This window comes from Sphaerulina musiva (genome assembly GCF_000320565.1).
Source record: "Sphaerulina musiva SO2202 unplaced genomic scaffold SEPMUscaffold_3, whole genome shotgun sequence".
Lineage (NCBI taxonomy): Eukaryota > Fungi > Ascomycota > Dothideomycetes > Mycosphaerellales > Mycosphaerellaceae > Sphaerulina > Sphaerulina musiva.
The window spans coordinates 2,099,701-2,119,093 of record NW_016017385.1 but is presented as its reverse complement, the minus strand read 5'-3'; the positions used below and the strand labels follow the sequence as shown (position 1 = coordinate 2,119,093).

At 52.7% G+C, this 19,393-nt stretch overlaps 6 protein-coding genes across 6 annotated transcripts; all 6 read left to right on the top strand.

The window, feature by feature from the left end:
- The first annotated feature begins 388 nt into the window (after positions 1-388).
- On the top strand, positions 389-5,932 carry SEPMUDRAFT_148328 (ABC transporter). Its single transcript, XM_016904854.1, has 7 exons — positions 389-752; positions 815-2,254; positions 2,313-4,472; positions 4,623-4,969; positions 5,023-5,198; positions 5,251-5,556; positions 5,629-5,932. Exons 1-7 carry the CDS (start codon positions 584-586, stop codon positions 5,780-5,782), a joined length of 4,752 nt encoding a protein of 1,583 aa, XP_016762813.1. The 5' UTR covers positions 389-583; the 3' UTR covers positions 5,783-5,932.
- Positions 5,933-8,253: 2,321 nt separating this feature from the next.
- SEPMUDRAFT_40646 (DNA-binding domain of Mlu1-box binding protein MBP1) lies at positions 8,254-9,218 on the top strand (the record flags this gene model as incomplete). The annotated part of the gene is made up of 3 exons (XM_016908793.1): positions 8,254-8,680; positions 8,753-8,874; positions 8,940-9,218. Coding segments are annotated over 3 exons (828 nt in total), but the record flags the coding sequence as incomplete, so codon positions are not given.
- Positions 9,219-11,365: 2,147 nt separating this feature from the next.
- Positions 11,366-12,756, top strand: SEPMUDRAFT_148327 (TPT-domain-containing protein). The gene is made up of 3 exons (XM_016904853.1): positions 11,366-11,760; positions 11,815-12,201; positions 12,256-12,756. Exons 1-3 carry the CDS (start codon positions 11,470-11,472, stop codon positions 12,685-12,687), a joined length of 1,110 nt encoding a protein of 369 aa, XP_016762811.1. The 5' UTR covers positions 11,366-11,469; the 3' UTR covers positions 12,688-12,756.
- Positions 12,757-13,433: 677 nt separating this feature from the next.
- SEPMUDRAFT_19249 (P-loop containing nucleoside triphosphate hydrolase protein) lies at positions 13,434-14,951 on the top strand (the record flags this gene model as incomplete). Its single annotated transcript, XM_016908314.1, has 1 exon — positions 13,434-14,951. A coding segment is annotated over one exon (1,518 nt), but the record flags the coding sequence as incomplete, so codon positions are not given.
- A 913-nt stretch (positions 14,952-15,864) lies between these two features.
- SEPMUDRAFT_148324 (uncharacterized protein) lies at positions 15,865-17,519 on the top strand. Its single transcript, XM_016904852.1, has one exon. The coding sequence runs from the start codon at positions 16,190-16,192 to the stop codon at positions 17,225-17,227; it is 1,038 nt and encodes a 345-aa protein (XP_016762809.1). The 5' UTR covers positions 15,865-16,189; the 3' UTR covers positions 17,228-17,519.
- A 214-nt stretch (positions 17,520-17,733) lies between these two features.
- On the top strand, positions 17,734-19,257 carry SEPMUDRAFT_148323 (ATPase, V0 complex, subunit D). Its single transcript, XM_016904851.1, has 4 exons — positions 17,734-17,790; positions 17,847-17,949; positions 18,015-18,904; positions 18,978-19,257. The coding sequence occupies exons 1-4, from the start codon at positions 17,770-17,772 to the stop codon at positions 19,059-19,061; spliced, it is 1,098 nt and encodes a 365-aa protein (XP_016762808.1). The 5' UTR covers positions 17,734-17,769; the 3' UTR covers positions 19,062-19,257.
- The last annotated feature ends 136 nt before the right edge of the window (positions 19,258-19,393 follow it).

Sequence of the window (19,393 nt, the reverse complement as noted above, 5' to 3'; positions counted from 1 at the left end):
TTTAGGCGAAGCTAGGGATCCACAGCAAACACTGCCGATAAGTTTTTTTTCTACGGTAATGAGGTCATGTTGTGGACTTGTGGTCATGGTGATTGCAGCGCTTCCACATGCAAATACCTATCCCACCGTAAACGCCGTCTTGTCTCCGCGCCCGTCTCGCAAATCAACAGCGGGCCCGCGGCATCTAACAGCATCGCAAAGCCTATCCTGCCTCATCGGGAATCATGGCGGCCTCTAGTGTAGCACCTGTCGCACCAGCCCGCAGCCAACGTCGCTCTCCTGCGCGACTCCATACAATATTGCTGTGGCCCCCCGTCATTTTCACTCTTATTCGCCCCAGGTCCACCTGCTGCTTGGTCAGCTAGCTTAACTGCCATCACTCCACGCGTTCGGCTTCAAAATTCGCGTGGCGACCGCTGGTCTGACACACACACACACACTCTCTCTCTCTCCCTCTCTCATTGTCAACATCAGTGCCGACGACCAACCGCAACCTCAATCACATCCGCATACACCGCACCTTTGAACGCCGCCTAGTGTGACCGGGGCCCTGGTAGACGACGCACGATTCACTTCGTCCAGGATGTGGGGATCTGGGGTCGACGAGCGCAAGCTCAACACCTCGTCCCATTCGCTAAACCAATGGCATCGGGGCGACCCTCACAGCGACTCCGACCGCGCCCATACACCTCTTCACCCCACGGAAGAAGTCGAAGATGGCACTCGTGGCCAGGATGGAACTTGGGGCGAATGTAAGGCTTGCATGCCGTATCATGTCTGATGATGTCGCCAAATAGCTGACCGATCTTTGCAGCCGACGTGGGCGGTTGGACCACAGAAAGCGCCATGGCAGACTATGAGAACCTGCGGAGGAATCTCACGACCATGGAGCGCACACGGTCCAAGGAGGCTGCCCAAGACGGCAATGCCTTGACCAGGACGACCACGGCACAAAGCAAGAGGAGCCAGGGCGGTCGTCGGCGAGCGTCGCTGCTTACCATGTCCACACAAGCAGATCACACAGCGACACGCCAACCCACGAGGGAAGAAGCGGAAGCAGAAGTCGAAGCTGGTCCTGACGACGACGACGACGAGGAAGAACGAGAAGAGTTTGAACTCGAAAAGTTCATGCGAGACGGCCATTTCGAACGTCGAGAGGATGGCAAACCACAGAAGAAAGTGGGTGTCATCTACAAAGATTTGACCGTCAAGGGTGTTGGATCGACTGCTTCATTCGTCAGGACCTTGCCGGATGCTATACTGGGCACATTTGGTCCAGATTTGTGGCACATCATCACTCGCTTCGTACCAGCTCTAGGCCGCCGAAGCGGCGAGACCAGGACTTTGCTGCATGGTTTCAGTGGATGCGTTCGAGACGGAGAAATGCTGCTGGTTCTTGGTCGTCCAGGCGCTGGCTGCACCACTTTTCTCAAAGCTATCAGCAATAACCGCGAGCCGTATGCTGAAGTGACGGGAGAAGTGACGTATGGCGGCATATCGGCGGACAAGCAGAAGAAGATGTATCGTGGTGAGGTGAATTACAATCCCGAAGATGATATCCATTTTGCCTCCCTCAACGTGTGGCAAACCTTCACCTTCGCACTGTACACCAAGACAAAGAAGAAAGCGCAGGAGGATATCCCTGTTATTGCCAATGCCCTGATGCGTATGTTCGGCATCAGCCACACGAAATACACTCTCGTTGGTGATGAATACACGCGAGGAGTCAGTGGTGGTGAACGAAAACGTGTATCGATCGCCGAGACTCTCGCATCGAAGAGCACAGTCACCTGTTGGGACAACAGCACCCGTGGTCTCGACGCCAGCACAGCACTGGACTACGCACGATCTCTGCGCATTATGACCGACGTCACGAACCGAACAACACTTGTGACCCTCTACCAGGCGGGAGAAGGAATCTACGATGTCATGGACAAAGTCCTTGTGATTGACCAAGGCCATGAGATCTATATGGGACCTGCCTCTGACGCGAAGCAGTACTTCATCGATCTCGGCTACCACTGTCCCGAGCGTCAGACGACAGCCGATTTCTTGACTGCTGTGACCGATCCCGTGGAGCGCCAATTCCGCGAGGGATATGAAGCCAAAGCGCCCAAGACGCCCGAAGAGCTTGAAAAGGCATTCCGAGCGTCACCAGCGTACCAACGTGTCCTGGAGGACATGCGCGACTACGAAGCCTATCTGAAGGAGAGCGGTTATGCAGATGCCGAGCGCTTCGAGAATGCTGTTCAAAGTAAGTCTGGTCTTCTCCTTGTGGTACTAGTGTGTCATCAGAACTAACAATGCGATAGCTGGCAAGTCGAAGAATGTCCGCAAGAAGAGTCCATACACCGTGAGCTTCCCACGACAGGTAACGGCATGTGTCAAGCGTGAGTTCTGGCTGCTCTGGGGAGACAAAACCACACTCTACACCAAGGTTTTCATCATCATTTCCAATGGTCTGATTGTCGGATCTCTCTTCTATGGCCAGCCAGAAAACACCGAAGGTGCATTCAGTCGTGGCGGTGCTTTGTTCTTCTCCATCCTCTTCCTTGGATGGCTGCAGCTCACGGAACTTATGAAGGCCGTTTCGGGACGTGCGGTCGTGGCTCGGCACAAGGACTACGCATATTATCGCCCCAGCGCTGTTTCCATCGCACGTGTGGTTGCCGATCTACCTGTGATTTTCGTGCAAGTGGTCCTATTCGGAATTATCATGTACTTCATGACAAACCTTACGGTCACGGCCAGCAGGTTCTTCATCTACCTGCTGTTCGTCTACGTTACGACCATCATGCTTACGGCCCTCTATCGACTCTTCGCCTCGGTCTCACCGGAGATCGACACCGCAGTCCGTTTCTCTGGAATCGCCCTCAACTTGCTCGTGATCTACACCGGATATGTGATACCCAAGACTCAGCTACTGTCCAAGTACATCTGGTTCGGATGGATGTATTGGATTAATCCCATCGCGTATTCCTTCGAGGCAGTGCTCTCCAACGAATTTGCGGGCAGAACGATGCAGTGCGCACCTGAACAGCTTGTACCTCAAGGTTCTGGAATCGATCCCGCATACCAAGGCTGTCCTATCGCGGGAGCTCAAATTGGCTCGACCGAAGTCTCTGGGTCGGACTACATTGGCACGCAGTACAACTATTCTCGGTCCCATCTGTGGCGTAACTTTGGGGTTGTCATCGCTTTCACTGTCCTGTACATTCTGCTTGCCGTGATCGCTACCGAGCTGTTCGACTTCTCTGCCGGCGGTGGCGGTGCTCTGGCATTCAAGAAGTCGAAACGCGCAAAGAACCAGGTCAAGGAAGCAGCTCCAGCCGACGAGGAGAAGGCTGGTATCGCCGAAGATAGCTCCAGCTCTACCAAGAAGGAAGCTGGCATGGGAGAGTCTGGTGACTCTGACAAGGAGAACGAGGCGCTCGAGCAGATCACCAAGTCAGAGAGCATCTTCACTTGGCGAGATGTTGAGTACACTGTCCCATACTTGGGTGGTGAAAAGAAGCTCTTGAACAAGGTCAATGGCTATGCCAAACCGGGTGTCATGGTCGCATTGATGGGAGCAAGTGGAGCCGGCAAGACGACTTTGCTGAACACACTTGCTCAGCGTCAGTCGATGGGAGTCGTGTCTGGCGAGATGTTCGTTGACGGGCGTGAGCTTGACGGCGCATTTCAGCGCAACACCGGCTTCTGTCTTCAAGGAGACCTTCACGACGGCACAGCCACGATCCGCGAAGCACTGGAGTTCTCTGCCATCTTGCGACAAGACGCGAGCGTGCCGCGCTCCGAGAAGATTGCGTATGTGGACAAGATCATCGATTTGCTCGAATTAAACGACCTACAAGATGCCATCATCAGCAGTCTTGGTGTTGAGCAGAGAAAGCGCCTGACAATTGGTGTTGAGTTGGCTGCCAAGCCTTCGCTGCTCCTCTTCCTGGACGAGCCAACGTCTGGACTCGATTCTCAGAGCGCCTACTCCATTGTTCGATTCTTGAAGAAGCTGGCTCACGCCGGTCAGGCAATCGTGTGCACCATCCATCAGCCGTCTTCTGTGCTCATTCAGCAATTCGACATGATTCTCGCTCTCAACCCAGGTGGCAACACTTTCTACTTCGGTCCCGTAGGGGAAAACGGCAAGGACGTGATCAAGTACTTCAGCGAGCGAGGCGTCGACTGTCCACCCAGCAAGAACGTTGCCGAATTTATCCTCGAGACTGCAGCCCGACCCGTGCAGGGCAAGGATGGCAAAAAGATCAACTGGAACCAGGAATGGCGAAACAGCCAGCAAGCCAAGGATGTCATCCAGGAGATTGAAGGACTCAAACTGAGCCGCAGCAAGACCCAGCCAGAAGGCAAGCGCAAGGAGCAAGAAAAGGAGTACGCCGCTCCGGTTGGAGTCCAATGCACTGAACTCCTGAAGCGAACCTTCAAGCAATACTGGAGAGATCCATCTTATCTCTACGGTGAGTCAAGTGACAGTTTGAAGACTTCCCGTATCTTTGATGTCTCAAGAAGCACGCACTCTGTTGAGCTGCGGAGCTTGACACAGACATTGTCCCATCACCTCCCCATTAGGAGCTACACTTGCTGACCTTTTGATTTCTAACTTTCAGGCAAGCTCTTCGTCTCAGTAGTCATCGGCATCTTCAACGGCTTCACCTTCTGGCAGCTTGGCAACACGATTCAGGACATGCAGAACCGCATGTTCACGGCATTCTTGATCTTGACTTTGCCTCCCACGATTGTCAACGCTGTCGTGCCGAAGTTCTTCACCAATATGGCTTTGTGGCAGGCCCGAGAGTATCCATCCAGGATTTATGGCTGGTTCGCGTTTTGCACTGCGCAAGTGGTCGCAGAGATCCCGGCTGCAATCATTGGTGCTGTGGTGTACTGGGTACTGTGGTACTTTGCCACAGGTTTGCCGACAGAAGCTTCTGTTTCTGGCTATGTCTTCCTCATGGCAAGTTCTATGCGCACTACTTGTACTCGGTTCATGACTAACAGATCTCGCAGACCATGCTCTTCTTCCTCTTCCAGGCTAGCTGGGGTCAGTGGATCTGTGCCTTTGCACCCTCGTTCACTGTCATTTCGAACGTCATGCCATTCTTCTTCGTCATGTTCTCGCTGTTTAACGGTGTGGTGCGACCGTATTCCATGATACCCGTCTTTTGGCGATACTGGATGTACTGGTAAGTCAATCCAATGTCCCCGCCGAACAGTAGGCGCTAACAGAGACATCAGGGTCAACCCATCTACCTGGTGGATCAGCGGTGTCCTTGCGGCGACCCTTCACAACATTCCAGTGCAATGTGCCGAATCCGAGACTGCCATGTTCAATCCTCCACCCGGTCAGACCTGCTCGCAATATGCGGGATCTTTCGCCCAATCTGCCGGTGGATATCTCTTGAATGGAGATGCCACGTCAACGTGCATGTACTGCCCATACTCTTCTGGAGACCAATACCTGTCGACTTTGAACATTCACGCCTCGCAGAAATGGAGAGACTTTGGCATCTTTTTGGTATTCGTCTTCACCAACTGGTTCCTGTAAGTTTTATATCCTATTGCCCTTTTTTACATGAAAGGGTAATGTAACAATCGCTAACATTTTCACCCTAGCGTCTACTTCTTCATTTGGTCTGTACGTGTCAAGGGCTGGTCATTTGGTATGGGATACTTGTTCGGCGGCCTTGGCAAGCTCGTTTCATTAATCACGAAGCCTTTTGCCCGCATCTTCGACAAGAAGAAGAAGAACAAGGAATCCCAGGAATAGAAAGAGACTCAGCAATTACGTTTTTAGGGACGTGACTTTAGCAAGGCGTTAACTCTAGACCGGTACCACAGTACCACTATAGAACAAGAGCTGAATAGTCTACCAGAGCTTACAATTACAGCTAGTTTTTTTCTTTTTCATTGATGATATGCTGCACTCCCTCCTGCCAAGACAACAGCGTTCGTGCACTGTAAAGCTGAGATCATCTTATCTATCTAGGTACCTTGTCTACTCTTACACCACCAAGAAACGGTTCCTGTTGTTTTGGTTTTCCTTTCTGGTGACACAACATATACCTACCTGGCTGCTGTTCGCATGCCGCTGGAGGGTAGGGTGACACGACAGCATACGGCAGCGGCAAGCAACACGGGAAGCCAGCGGGTCGTGAAGTTCATGAACATCATCATCATCATCGGATCGGATAGCTGCTTCGGGGCCTGGTTCTGGCGTCTGTATCTACAGGTAGTCAGGTACCTAGGTAGTTTGTTGTTTTTCGGTAAGGTAGTAGCTATGTAACTAGAAGTTTGAGTAGTTCAAGGGAAGAGATGGTATTGGTTTTTTCTTTTCTTTTCTTGTTAATGTGGTTTAATAAAGGTAGGTGGGTTTGAGTATATGTTTGTGTGTATTGTTACTACTACCTACTAGATGTGGATTTTTGTTCTTGTTCGTTCTGACTGTATGGGCATGGTATGGGCGTGGTATGGCATGGGCATGGTAAAGCAGGATGGATGGGATGGTATGGGATGGTATGGGATGGTATGAAGACGCGATACGTCCATGGGTGTGTGCTCGGACGGCTCTTTGCAGATGGGGAAATTTGGAGACACCGACAGACAGAACATCCAAACAACACTTCTTTTTTTTCCTATCTGAACTTTGCGTCTTCTTCTCGTGAAGATACAGCCGAGTCTCTTTCGAGATAGCAAGCAAGCAGGCAAAGCAAAGCAAGCAATCAAGGAGATGATGATGATGATGATGGATAATTGATGATTGATGGTGGACAAAAACGGAGACAATCAATTGACAGCAATTATGTAGCTTTCTTTGTACGCTTGTTGGAATGGCTGGGCAGAATCTACCCACCTACAGTACTTACCGTAGTTTGTTACCACCAGATTCCCAAGCGCTGCGAGAACCCGGACAGGCATACTGCTGCCACATGGCTGGATGCCCTGTCCGGTTGTCATGATGTATGTAGTGGTCCTCCTCCATACCTGATGCTTGCTCCATGGGTACTTTGGTATAACTGCAAATCTTCTCTTTTCTGAGGATGTACAATGTTTCACTTACATCTCTCAAGTCAAAGGTTTGCTCTCTGAGTAAATGAAGAGAACCTCGTAACTCCGGATCGTGCCAACTGCCGCACGAACGAACGAACATGTGGCGAGTGTGTCGGAACGTGCATCCTGCTTTGATAGACGGGACCCGCCGCTCCCATATACACTTGAGACAACCACCACGAGCCAGGGTATTGATCCCCCCGGTGGACATGCCCCCCAACCAACCACGCGGGAGAGGCTGAATACTATCCACCTCACTCTTCGGGTATCGCGCCATAGAGCCTTCACTGCAAGTGGTCTGTTCCGCTTCAGACAAGACAACCTCAGGCTCGAGCGCCTCAGAACCAGCCTCGAGGGATAGGGATGTCGTTTGCTCAATCAATATCGCTCCTTAGCAACTCCCACTTGTAGTTGACGAGGCTGGTCCCTTAATTCTTCTCCTCGTGTATTCCCCCATTCTCTCATCTTGTTGTCGTCGCAACAGCACCGACGCTGATAGTGCTCGCGGTGTATACGGCTGCGTCGTCTTTTAAAGGACTCTCCCACCACCTGCACAAACGACGGCGTGCATGACCTCTGCATAGGCCAGTGCAGAAGCCCATCTGAGACCTATGCATTGTCCCTCACCGCAAACTTGACCTGAGATTCTTTTGTGTGCATGTGTGTGTCTGTATGTGTGAATGGCCCGGCCTGGCTCGTACGAGAAAGAGCAAATAGATGGAGGCTTCGATCGATCCCTTGTTACATGTATCTCGCGCGCGCGGCAAACTGTACAGTCAACCAACCACCCTCTCTCCAATCCCCTTGTTAACGGCTTGCCTCTGGACTTCTTTGACGTGCCATCGAGAGCGAGACATAGTGGGCCGTGTTGAGATTCCCGTCAGCCAATGTAACCCCGAAGCTTGTGTTCCAAGGATCTGGCATATCGTCCGCATATCTGATGTACTCACCATAGAAAGCCTTCGTCCTCGCCCTTGGGAATTGCTTCACCGCTCGTGAGCTACACCGACACACACTTCTTTCGCCTGTCGTTCGATTGTTTCCCTCAGTTGTCCTGCCACCTCCCCCTTCCACCGCCTCACTATGGCGAACAGTTACCACCACCATATGCCTTCGCCTTCACCAGAAGAGTCATCTCGAGGTGGACAGTTCTCATATCATCACCACCACCAACGTCAACCAGCTGCTACGATGTTGAAGATACACTCGCTCCTCAATCCCACCTCCGACTACAGATACCCGGGTCACCACACGAACACACCTCCACCGACTCCCGCGTACACTACGCACGGCTACTCCCAAGCCGGAACACCTCAGCCGGAAACACCCAACACTCCATCACCTTCGAAACGCCAAAAGCTCATCAAGGACGCAGCGGTGTTTCTTCGAGGCGGTGCCATCAAAGGCAACATCAACTATCCGCCCTTCGAGTGCACTGAAGACAGTCTGTGTCTGGACTCGTATCAGCGTCAAGAACTCGCCCGGGAGCATGAACGCTTTCAGATCTTTCCGTGCGGCCGCGGCGATGAGGGGCTGATCTCAGACTACGTCCGACACATACCCTACTCGAGCGAGAAGAAAAGCTTCTTGAACAAGACGGGACGAGATGCTTTTGATGGTAAGTAAGCAGGACATGAACTGTTTGTGAGGATACAGGGCATAATGTTGACAACATTCTGATATGGGGCAGTATTCCAATACACGTTCAACGTACCTTGGGATCCTACCAACCGTACTCACGTCGTCATGTGGGATTACCAGATCGGCCTCGTGAGAATCACTCCATTCTTCAAAGCTTGCGATTACTCCAAAGTGGGTGGTGCCTTCCTTCGATATGACCTTACCTAGGTACCTATATGAACTGACCGGAAGCACAGACGATTCCCGCCAAGGCCCTCAATACCAACCCGGGCCTGAAGGAGCTGGCACACTCCATCACTGGCGGTGCTCTTGCTGCGCAAGGCTATTGGATGCCATATGCGTGTGCTCGAGCCGTCTGTCTGACCTTCTGCTATCCCATCCGATGGGCTCTGACGCCCATCTTTGGCGCTTCATTCATCAAGGAGTGCTTGAGACGAGACGACCCCGGCTTTGGCCGCTTCAAGATTGATCCCGAAGTCGTCCGATGTGCCTCTCTGGAAGCAGAGGGCTGGCGGCCAGACAACTACTATGAAGGTCATATGCCAACCATCGGCCCGTCGTCGTATGGCCAGGCGATGCCACGCAGCCAACCTGCAGTCTCTCTTCCACCGCCACGGCATCGAGCAGGTCCTTCGCAATTCCGCATGGACTCTCCTTTTGGCTTGGAAGCTGATCATGCTATGGATCAGAGCTACACTTACGGCTCACCAGACAGAGTATCCCCAGCGCTCTCACCCAAGTCCAGCACACTTCAACAAGATTACGAGACTCCAGGCTGGACAAGTATCAACCAAGGACAGAGTCTTGGCAGCGTGCCACTGCCACCACATCCTGAGTCTGTAATACCACCAACATCCTCCTCCCTGATGGACGAGCCACGTTACACTCCAAGGACCACATGGCGGGCAGCAGAAGTGTCCCCGGAATCGGCCGTCCCAGCTCAGCGGCACCAGAGACAGGACAGCAGGCATGGAGCAAAGCGACGGCACAGTGATGTCTCTCAATCATCAGACGGTCTTCCGGATGAGGAGCCAGAGGCTGTCCTGAGCACGTCGAGCGAGAGTGACGAGGCCGACATCTCTCTATCGCCACCTTCAAAGCGCGCTTCCGAGGCTGAGCACGCGCCGCGAACACGCGTCACCCGCAGCAGCAAGCGTACAAAGGCAGGGAAGGTCGCGAGCAAGAAATTCACACCCGCCGACGCTCGAGCGGCGCGGTGGTTGCTCAATTTGAGTCAGAGAGACTCTCACTTGGCGGAGACCCAGATGCCGTTGCCCCGACATAATCGCCAGTCGGAAGAGAAATAAGATCTAGGTTGTACTGGATCAATGTATACTATACTACGGATATGAATTACTTGGACGACTTGAATGACTTACGCTGTGAACAACTGGTTGATCCTCTTGCCATGATGAAGACAGGACATGCACGTGAATAGTACCCGGGCATGTGAATGTGGCGTGCAGACCTGTTGCCCAGTTGCCCTGGGGTCCTGAAAGCCAATGCGGATTTCGTGAAGTGGGAAAGTTGGACGCAAGTCAACACCGGAATAACATTTGCGTAGTGACCAGGAGACGGTGCTCCCAAATGCTTTTCACTACTACGTTCCACAGCAGATTGAGCTGGACTCTCGATACCTCCTACCAGCACCCGTGTAAGCTGTGGTTCTACCCAATCCAGCAATGAATCCGTGGCGTGCCGGTAGAAAACGAGTACCTCCTAGTCAGGCAAACTGAGGACTTGAGAGAGCGTGAGAATATTTCCTCAGAAAAGGCCGCAAACTCCTGGCGCTGCAGTTACACCTGCCTCCTATGTGCCGCCCACGGGATGGAGCGCCGGTCAGTATTTACCTAGCTAGTACCTTAGTGGTTAGGTAAGGTAAGGTAGTCCTGAGCAGTGCATGTACAATTGTACATTGTAGGTGGTATCTCACCACTGGTGACTGACTGCACTACCTCTACTTCGGGGGATTTCTTTGACAGCCTTTCCCATCACACTACAAGGGCGTCCAGTCATGTCCATGCTGGTCAGTCGCAACCGTGTTGTACCTCCGGAAAAGTACCGTAGGAGGTATGCGCAGTGTCGCAGCATGCAACCGGCAGCATTTCCATCGATCACCACCTGGAGGATATAGCGCACGCCGCACAGGATGCCGCGCTCATTTCGAACGGGCGCCGAGCCTCCGTTCCTCTCGAGTCTCGAACTTCTGGTCCCGGTCCCCTGAGCGTCTGCGTGACGTTCTCAGAAACGCGCGGCTGTGCTGTGCTGCCAAGACCTTGGACAGATGAACGCGGCAGGGAGGGACGGGACGGGACGTGATCCAGAGGCACCAGGCACCTGCGCGCAGAACGACGCGCACATTCCGGAATGTGAAGCTTTCACTACGCGGCCTTTTGAAGTGCATCTGATGCATGCATACCTGTATACACAATCATCGTTATCTACCTGTACTAATCAGGTATCTACTTTATACTGGGTCACCTCGCCAAAAGAGCCGTTGAACGTTCGGATTTATTCGTGGTGGATAACAAGATCCCTGCAGGAAATTACTTGACGCCATCAATGTGCCAGCGTGGCTGAAATGGCGCCAAACTTTCCTGTACCTATGTCCACACTAGCATCCTTCCCAACAAGGTACATATAGGAGAGCCGTGTCGCCCGCCAGCTGGACCTCCGCTATTGAATATACCACCTCTCCGCCTCTTCCGCCCGCATCCTTATCCTTCCACTCCCATCTGCACCGCCGCCTCTCCATCAGCGACTTTGATGGCCGTCATCGAGTTTGAGACCGAGAAGGTCGCGGTGGGGGAGGACGGGCCGCGTACACCCCAGGAGCCGTTTCGTGACCTCCGTTCGAGCACAGAATCAAGCGCATCTTCTTCGACAGAGGATTCCATCACGAGGCTGAAGGAATCCCGAGACCTCGAGTCACAGTCTCCCCAGGCGACTCCAGTGGCCGAGCACTATGTGTCCGTTCGTTCAAAACTGGTGTTCCTGGCAGCCTACTTCTTTCTCAACCTATTCTTAACTCTGTCGAATAAGTCTGTGCTGGGCACGGTATGCTTCTAGAAGAAGAGCCTCTCCAAGAACAATCTGCTGACGGCATGACAGGCAAAGTTTCCGTGGCTCCTGACTGCAGTGCACTGTTCTGCGACTTCGATCGGATGTTTCGCCATGCTCGGCCTCGGCGCTCTCAAGCTGTCTACGCTCGGAACGCGTGAGCATTGGACCTTGGTCGCCTTCTCGTTTCTTTTCACCATCAATATCGCCATCTCGAACGTTTCCTTGTCGATGGTGTCGGTGCCGTTTCATCAAATCGTGCGGTCGACGACACCCGTTATCACGATCCTTATTTATCGATTTGCATACGCCAGGACCTACGCAAGCCAGACCTATCTTACCATGATTCCGCTCATCTCCGGCGTGGCTCTGGCAACTGTTGGCGATTACTATGCGACTCTTGCCGGTTTCACAATGACCTTGCTCGGAGTGTTTTTGGTACGCGTTAACATTGCTGGCAAGACGGCAATCGAGACTGACTTTTCTTCGCAGGCATCGGTAAAGACCGTAGCTACGAACAGGCTTATGACCGGCTCTCTCAAACTTTCTGCGCTCGAAGTGCTACTACGAATGTCCCCGTTGGCGGCTATTCAGTGCGTGTTCTACGGCTATCTCACTGGAGAAGCAGACCAGTTCCGGATAGCCTTCGCTGAAGGCCAGTTCTCGGGCACTTTCGGCGCTGCGCTGCTCGTCAACGCAATGACCGCATTCCTGCTGAATATCGTGGGATTCCAAGCGAACAAAATGGCCGGAGCGCTCACAATCACCGTTTGCGGCAACGTGAAGCAGGCGCTGACGATATTGTTGGGCATTGTGTTATTCCATGTGCAGGTGGGAATGCTGAATGCAGTAGGCATGCTTATTACAATAGCCGGCGCAGCTTGGTATAGCCAAGTGGAATTGTCATCGCGAGCGAAACGGTAGCGCGCGGCAGTTGACCATCTTTTGCATAGCATTTAGCGCGAAGATACCCCAGCAAATCGAGTAACCCTCCAGTACATCATGGTTCCTATATTATTCTGCCTTTCTCATTATGCTTCTCGAACTATGCAGACACCGACAATGCTGGACGTTTGAAGTCGGCATAGAGAGAGAGAGATACTACCTCCTACAAGAGGGAAGAATTGCAACAATCTGCGCCCCAATCCAGCTCGGCTGTAACCGAGTACATCCATGATGACTGTGAAATGCATCCTGCGTCGCTACTGTATCCTCCCAGTACATAGCATGCTGTTTCACGTCCAAAGTCAAGGTTGTGAGAATACATGTCAGATACTACTGGTGCTTCCAAGTCGATTCGGCATGATCGAGTAGACGGGACTGACTGAGGAGTGGATCGTGTGACCCAAATGGCGAGCTACGAATGTAGCTGCGCTTAGTTGTGATGGAATCGGGCTCAAGCGATGGACGAATTTATGCATAGGTCGGTTTTGACAATGTAGAGGAGCGCTCGTATTTCTCGCGATTCTCTTCAAGGGACTGGAAGTGAAAGGTGCCCGGGGCCCGGGTAGAAAGATGCAGTGGAGAATTGGAGACGATCCGCAGCTTAGTCATCAAACCTTCAAAGAATTCTGGTCCCCCAAGAAAAAAACTGTGATATTTTGCCAAAGAGAAAAGAGCCCCCAACCCACTCTTGATCCAACATGGCCCAGGAAAGCGCAGCAGCAGAAAAGAAGCAGCCGAAATCTTTCGAGGCGCTGACGCCTGAACTTTCGCAATGGATTCTGGACTTTACGAGAGGGATGGGTTTTGCCCGAACGACTCCCGTCCAGGCCATGGCGATACCACTTCTTCTGGGCAACAAAGATTTGGTTGTGGAGGCTGTCACGGGAAGCGGAAAGACGCTCAGTTTTCTGATTCCGTTAGTCGAGCGCATTCTGAAGGCTGAGGAGCCGAACAAAAAGGGTCATGTGCGATCTATTGTGGTGGCGCCCACGAAGGAACTGGCGAGTCAAATCTATGATGTTCTCATCGGTCTGTTGGATTTTCACAAGCCTTCTGCGGCTTTTCTGAGGCAGGCGGCGAAGCCCGAGCGGGATAGTGAAGATGAAGATATGGACGGCATCGACGACGACGAGGTCGATGATGAGGTTCCGCCGGGACCATATGCTGTGCCGCAGCTTCTGGTGGGTGGTATGAATAAGTTGGCGGAAGACCTGGCGACGTTTGCTCAGCTGGGCCCGAATATCCTGGTGGGGACACCGAAGCGACTGGTCGAGGTGCTGCATTCGTCGAAAGTGGTCGTGAAACGACACTGGTTCGATTTGCTCGTCCTTGACGAGGCAGATCGTCTGCTCGATCCCAATTTTCAACCGGATCTGCAGCGTATTCTCGACATTGTACCCAAGGAGAGACGAACGGGACTGTTTAGCGCATCCGTCTCGGAGGCAGTCGATGAGCTGGTCCGAGTCGGTATGCGCTATCCTTTCAAAATCAGCGCGAAAGTGCGAAGCAAAACTGGCGCGCTGGATAAGCGTACACCGGAAAGTCTGAAGCTGTATCACTTGATCACGAAGCCTTCACTGCGAATACCACATCTGAAGCTTATACTACAGCAAAGTCACGCCGAGAAATCGATCATCTATGTATCTACACGTGCAGGCGTAGACTATTGGAATCACATCCTGCAAGCACTGCTCGGCATGCCAGTGTATCCCCTTCACGGCGATCACAAAGCTGCCATTCGGATGAAGAATTTGCAGCGATTCCGGGATGCGACGTCCTCGGCAATACTCCTCACTACGGATGTGCTCGCGCGAGGGATTGATATACCCGACATAGATCTGGTCGTACAACTGGATCCGCCGAAACAGCCCAAGGACTTCATCCACCGATGCGGACGTTCCGGTAGAGCAGGTAAACGAGGCATGGCTGTCACGTTCTTGAGCGAAGGCGGAGAAGAAGATTACGTGAAGTACTTGAGTCTGCAGGGCACGCCGCTCGAGCCATATCCTGATGCTCCGACATTGACAGCCAGCGATGCCAGAGAAGCCACGAATGCTATCCGTAACGTGCTACAACAAAAGCGAGAGCTCCACGATCGGTCGCAGAAGGCCTTTGTCAGCTGGATACAGGCGTACAGCAAAACTCTGCCCACAGATATCTTCGGTGTGCGAAAATTGGACTGGGCTGAGACAGGCAGAGCGTGGGGACTATTACGCTGGCCCAAGATGCCGGAGTTAAAGCGCCACTTCCCCGAGGCTGTGGAAGACAGAAAATACAGTCTCGAACTGCCAACCGACTTTGAACTCAATGCAGTCGCGTATGCAGACAAAGTGCACGAAGCACAACGTCTTGCAGACAACGCCGCTCGAGCGCGTGGCGAGAAGCCGCAATTATCGTCTCAGTTGAGAGGTAAGCTTGCCGAGCAGAAGCAGCGGAAAGAGCGCGCATGGACAAAGCAGAAAGGGGCCAAAGTGGTGAAGGAAGAGCGACGGGAACGGAAAGAGGTGCGAAGGAAGGCGGAAAGCCATGCCAAGATGAGTGATGCCGACAAGGCGAAGGAGAGAGAATTGGAAGACTTGATCAGTAAAGTCCGGGCGCAGAATGCCGAAGCGGGAGATGACTTTGAGGGTTTTGATGATTGAAGCACTTACTGGTCTCCTGTAGTTTCTACCATTGCACGAGTTTGCTACTTCCGTCAGTGACCCCGTCATCTTCGGTCATGTCCGCCCAATACATGTACGCTTGCAGTGATCGACGATGTGTACCAATCGATCACAGACCCACACCGAAGATGTGAAGTGCCGTATGCGAGGCCTTCCGTGGATAATCTAAGGTACTTTTCCACATGGCCGGGCTGTTGTGTTGTTGGTTGCCAGGGCATCACGATGATCACATGATGATTATAGCCTGGCGCGGCGCAAAAACGTCTTCTTTCCCCGATTCGATTATGCGACCTTTGCGAAAGTGCCTTAACGTGCCTCAATGCTGCATGTCAGTCTAACCTTAATGGAATATTCATGGCTGGGGAAGCTTGGAACTAGCGCGCGGATCGACCCATCCGCCCTGGCCTTTGAATGGTGTCTGCAACTGAGACGTTCCTTCCACTCCGATTGACTTGAGCAGCTTCTCTTTCCATCTCACCTCTACATCCTCACACATTCACCCAATTTCACCACTTTTCGCAACGTCACGTCAATTTTTTTGTTGCGGAATCAGCTCACGCGACCATCTTCGCCTACACTGCATCAGCTTGCGACCACATTCTTCTTCACCACCGCCACCACCGCCACCACCACCACGTTCGCAACCTCGTTGACGTTCCTCGACCCTACGATCAGCTCACAACTCAATTCGCAAGAGCTCTCGACCTCACTTCGATATTCACCACACCAACAATACCATATCCACAGTCGCCATCATAGGTGTATCTCAGGCTCTCGTGGAGCTGGTGCACAGGTTACAGCAGGATAAGCAGCAACTGATGTTGATTGATACTGACCACATAGCCACCGACATGTCTTCGAACAGTTTTTTCGGCAACTCTCCCACGGTTGTGCTACCGTCTATGCCATCGAACCAGTACTTCGCCAATGGTCACTACGCCGAACAGCACAACAGTAATGCACACATGCTCAACGGAATCTCTCCTAACGCCATCACGCCCAATGGCATCGTGGACGCCAGCGCACTCCAATCAAATGTCACAACTCCAGGCTCGATCGCAGGTCGCAAGCGCTCTCGCGGTGACATTTTCTCTCCAGAAGACGGAGAGGAGCTGTTTGAAGACGGCTCGCGTTTCACTCCCACTGCCGACGAGTCCATTAAGCCGCGAGGCAAGCCGGTCTATGGGCCGGGTATGACGGTTCTCTATCCTGACGACCCAGGCTACCAGGCCTGTGCCGAATCGCAATCCGGAACCTGGAAAGAAGAGCAAGATGCTCGACGACCATTCGCACTCGCGCACACCAAGCGACCCAGTGTGACTTCGCGCAAGTCGCAGCGCATGGACTCCAAAGCAATCGGACCGGATGACCTCGCACAGCTCGTCCTTCCTTCTACCATTCGCGAAGCCACCACCGAGCCGCTCATTGACGAGGTTACCCGGCGTCTGGGTATCAGTTGGACTCGTATGGACTCTACAGAAGTGCGCCAGATCAATCAGAGATCGTACTCCAAGTGGATATCCAATCACTATCCTCAGCTCCGAGACGTGGCCATATGGTTCGAGAACAGCGCTCTCGACATCTACCTCGTCTCATGCCTCAATGCCTACAACGGACAGCACGAGTATTACATCTTCTCCGAGGATCTGACAGAGGCTCGCCTAGTCACAACCGATCCCAGTCAGCTCATCCCACGCCTTCAGATGCTGCCAGCGCTACACCTAGCGGCTCCCGCCGGCTTCCTCAGAGCGGAGACTGATCCGATCACTGCTGCTCAGAACGAAGCTACTGCTGCAATGGTGGCAGCACACAGTCCGGTGAATGGATGTGCCGCACATGCCATGGAGCTGGATTGATAGTACTGAAGAGGTCCTTTGCTTTGCTTTTCAATTACTGTACTTTATCTTTAAAAAATGGAATAAATCAAAAGAAGGCGTCTCTGGAAACGTCGAGTCCGGCGACTGGTTTAACGAGAAATGGACTTGCGCTCGAGCGCTGGAGTTGAGGTTGCTTTGCTATGGTTTGCGTAGCGCTCGATGACCCATGGAGGCTCGTTCGGGTTTGATTCTATGGGTCTGTTGTATTGCTGCTGCTGCTGCTGCTAGACGTATTACATAGCTCTCTCAGACTCATGAATTTTGAAATGCATCATGAACATTCTCTTCTCAATATGCGACAGCAATGTGAGCCTTTGATACTGTTGTACATGGCAGCAGAAGACCAGGTTGTCTTTTCAATGATGTTTTAGTGGCGCATTTGAAAGGCTTTGGTCCCATGTTCAGTTTGGCCGAGCTCGAGACACCTCCAGGCCCTCCAGACTAGCACAGCACCAGCACAACGACACCACCACTTCCACCCTCATCTCAGTCGCATAGTCCCCTCCCTCAACACCGCAAATATGGCCGAGGGAATGTTCTACGTGAGTCACAACTGCACGCGCGACGACTTTGGCTGACCGCGGCGTCCGTGAGACAGAATGCGACCAACGGCTACGTCGAAGGCGTGGTGCGTGGCTACCGAAACGCACTGCTCACGAACCAGAACTACGGCAACTTGACCCAATGCGAGAATATCGACGGTAGGCGTGGCGAAGGTAGCAGAACGGGCGGGAGGACATCAAGATGGCTAAGGATGTGGAAACAGACGTCAAGCTGCAACTCGGACCTGCGTACGGCGACTACCTCGCCTCCCTCCCCCCAAACCCATCCACATCCGCTCTCGCCGACAAGACGCTCGACAAGCTCGTCGCCGAGTTCCGCTATGTCCAGGCGCAGGCCACAGGGAGTCTCGCCAAGTTCATGGAATACTTGACTTATGCCTACATGATCGACAATGTGGCGCTCCTCATCACCGGCACACTGCACGAACGCGACACGAAAGAGCTGCTGGAGCGCTGTCATCCGCTCGGCTGGTTCGAGACCATGCCCGTACTCTGCGTCGCGACAAACATCGAGGAGCTCTACAACTCCGTCCTGATCGAGACTCCGCTGGCGCCGTACTTCAAGGGCAGCATCAGTCACCAGGATTTAGACGAGCTGAACATTGAGATTATTCGCAATACGCTCTACAAGAATTACCTGGAAGACTTCTATCGATTTGTGAATGAGGAGGCTGGAATCAGTGGGACGCCTACAGCATCTGTGATGAGCGAAATATTGGAATTCGAGGCAGATCGCAGGTCCATCAACATCACCATTAACTCATTTGGCACAGAGCTGTCGAAGCAGGACAGGAGAAAGCTGTATCCCAACTTTGGAAGACTGCACCCTGAAGGAACCTTGATGCTGAGCAGAGCGGACGATGTGGAGGGCGTGCGAATAGCAGTCGACGGTGTTCACGACTACCGAACTATGCTGGACCAGACTGGCATGGGAGGCAACTCTTTGGGTAACCAGTCCGGCGGCATTGGTGGAGACGAGGGCAAGAGTCTGGAAGATTTGTTCTACCAGAAGGAGATGGAAATCGCAAAACTGGCCTTCACATATCAGTTCACGCACGCGGTTGTGTACGCGTGGGTCAAGCTGAGGGAGCAGGTAAGCCGACGACACTTTCTCTTTCGGAAGTATCGCATCATTCCAGTGAGATCAGAGCTAACGCTGGTGACAGGAAATCCGAAATATCACATGGATATCAGAATGCATTGCGCAGAACCAAAAGGACCGAGTCAATAATTACATCAGCGTGTTTTGAGCATAGCAAGCGATACTAGCTCGCGTGCTCGGAGCCTAGGAGTCGGGATGGATATCGTAGCATAAGGTAGAAGGATGCACATTAACAGAAATGTATCAACATCTTGCAGCAACGAGCCAGCCATTCCCATGTGACGATGACTTCTAAGAACGCGTGGGATATGCACAGCGATCGATACTACCTTACCTGTACCTTTCGAGACATAGTACATGACATTTAGTGATCAACTCTTGGTCGGCATTACTTCCTAGGTGGTAGTACCTTACCGAACAGGCGGCCTGCAGTTGCCTTGTGGGTGAGAGATGATTGTACGGTGACGAGGTGAACAGTAA

Excerpts from the sequence above, each read along its gene's own strand:
- SEPMUDRAFT_148324 (XM_016904852.1), top strand. The coding sequence starts at position 16,190 with ATGTTGATTGATACTGACCACATAGCCACCGACATGTCTTCGAACAGT.
- SEPMUDRAFT_148327 (XM_016904853.1), top strand. The coding sequence starts at position 11,470 with ATGGCCGTCATCGAGTTTGAGACCGAGAAGGTCGCGGTGGGGGAGGAC. Across the intron at positions 11,761-11,814 it reads ATAAGTCTGTGCTGGGCACG|GCAAAGTTTCCGTGGCTCCT; the intron begins GTATGCTTCTAG and ends ACGGCATGACAG. Across the intron at positions 12,202-12,255 it reads CCTTGCTCGGAGTGTTTTTG|GCATCGGTAAAGACCGTAGC; the intron begins GTACGCGTTAAC and ends TTTTCTTCGCAG.
- SEPMUDRAFT_148328 (XM_016904854.1), top strand. The coding sequence starts at position 584 with ATGTGGGGATCTGGGGTCGACGAGCGCAAGCTCAACACCTCGTCCCAT. Across the intron at positions 753-814 it reads GGATGGAACTTGGGGCGAAT|CCGACGTGGGCGGTTGGACC; the intron begins GTAAGGCTTGCA and ends CGATCTTTGCAG. Across the intron at positions 4,970-5,022 it reads CTGGCTATGTCTTCCTCATG|ACCATGCTCTTCTTCCTCTT; the intron begins GCAAGTTCTATG and ends CAGATCTCGCAG.
- SEPMUDRAFT_148323 (XM_016904851.1), top strand. The coding sequence starts at position 17,770 with ATGGCCGAGGGAATGTTCTAC. Across the intron at positions 17,950-18,014 it reads CCAATGCGAGAATATCGACG|ACGTCAAGCTGCAACTCGGA; the intron begins GTAGGCGTGGCG and ends ATGTGGAAACAG. Across the intron at positions 18,905-18,977 it reads GGGTCAAGCTGAGGGAGCAG|GAAATCCGAAATATCACATG; the intron begins GTAAGCCGACGA and ends CGCTGGTGACAG.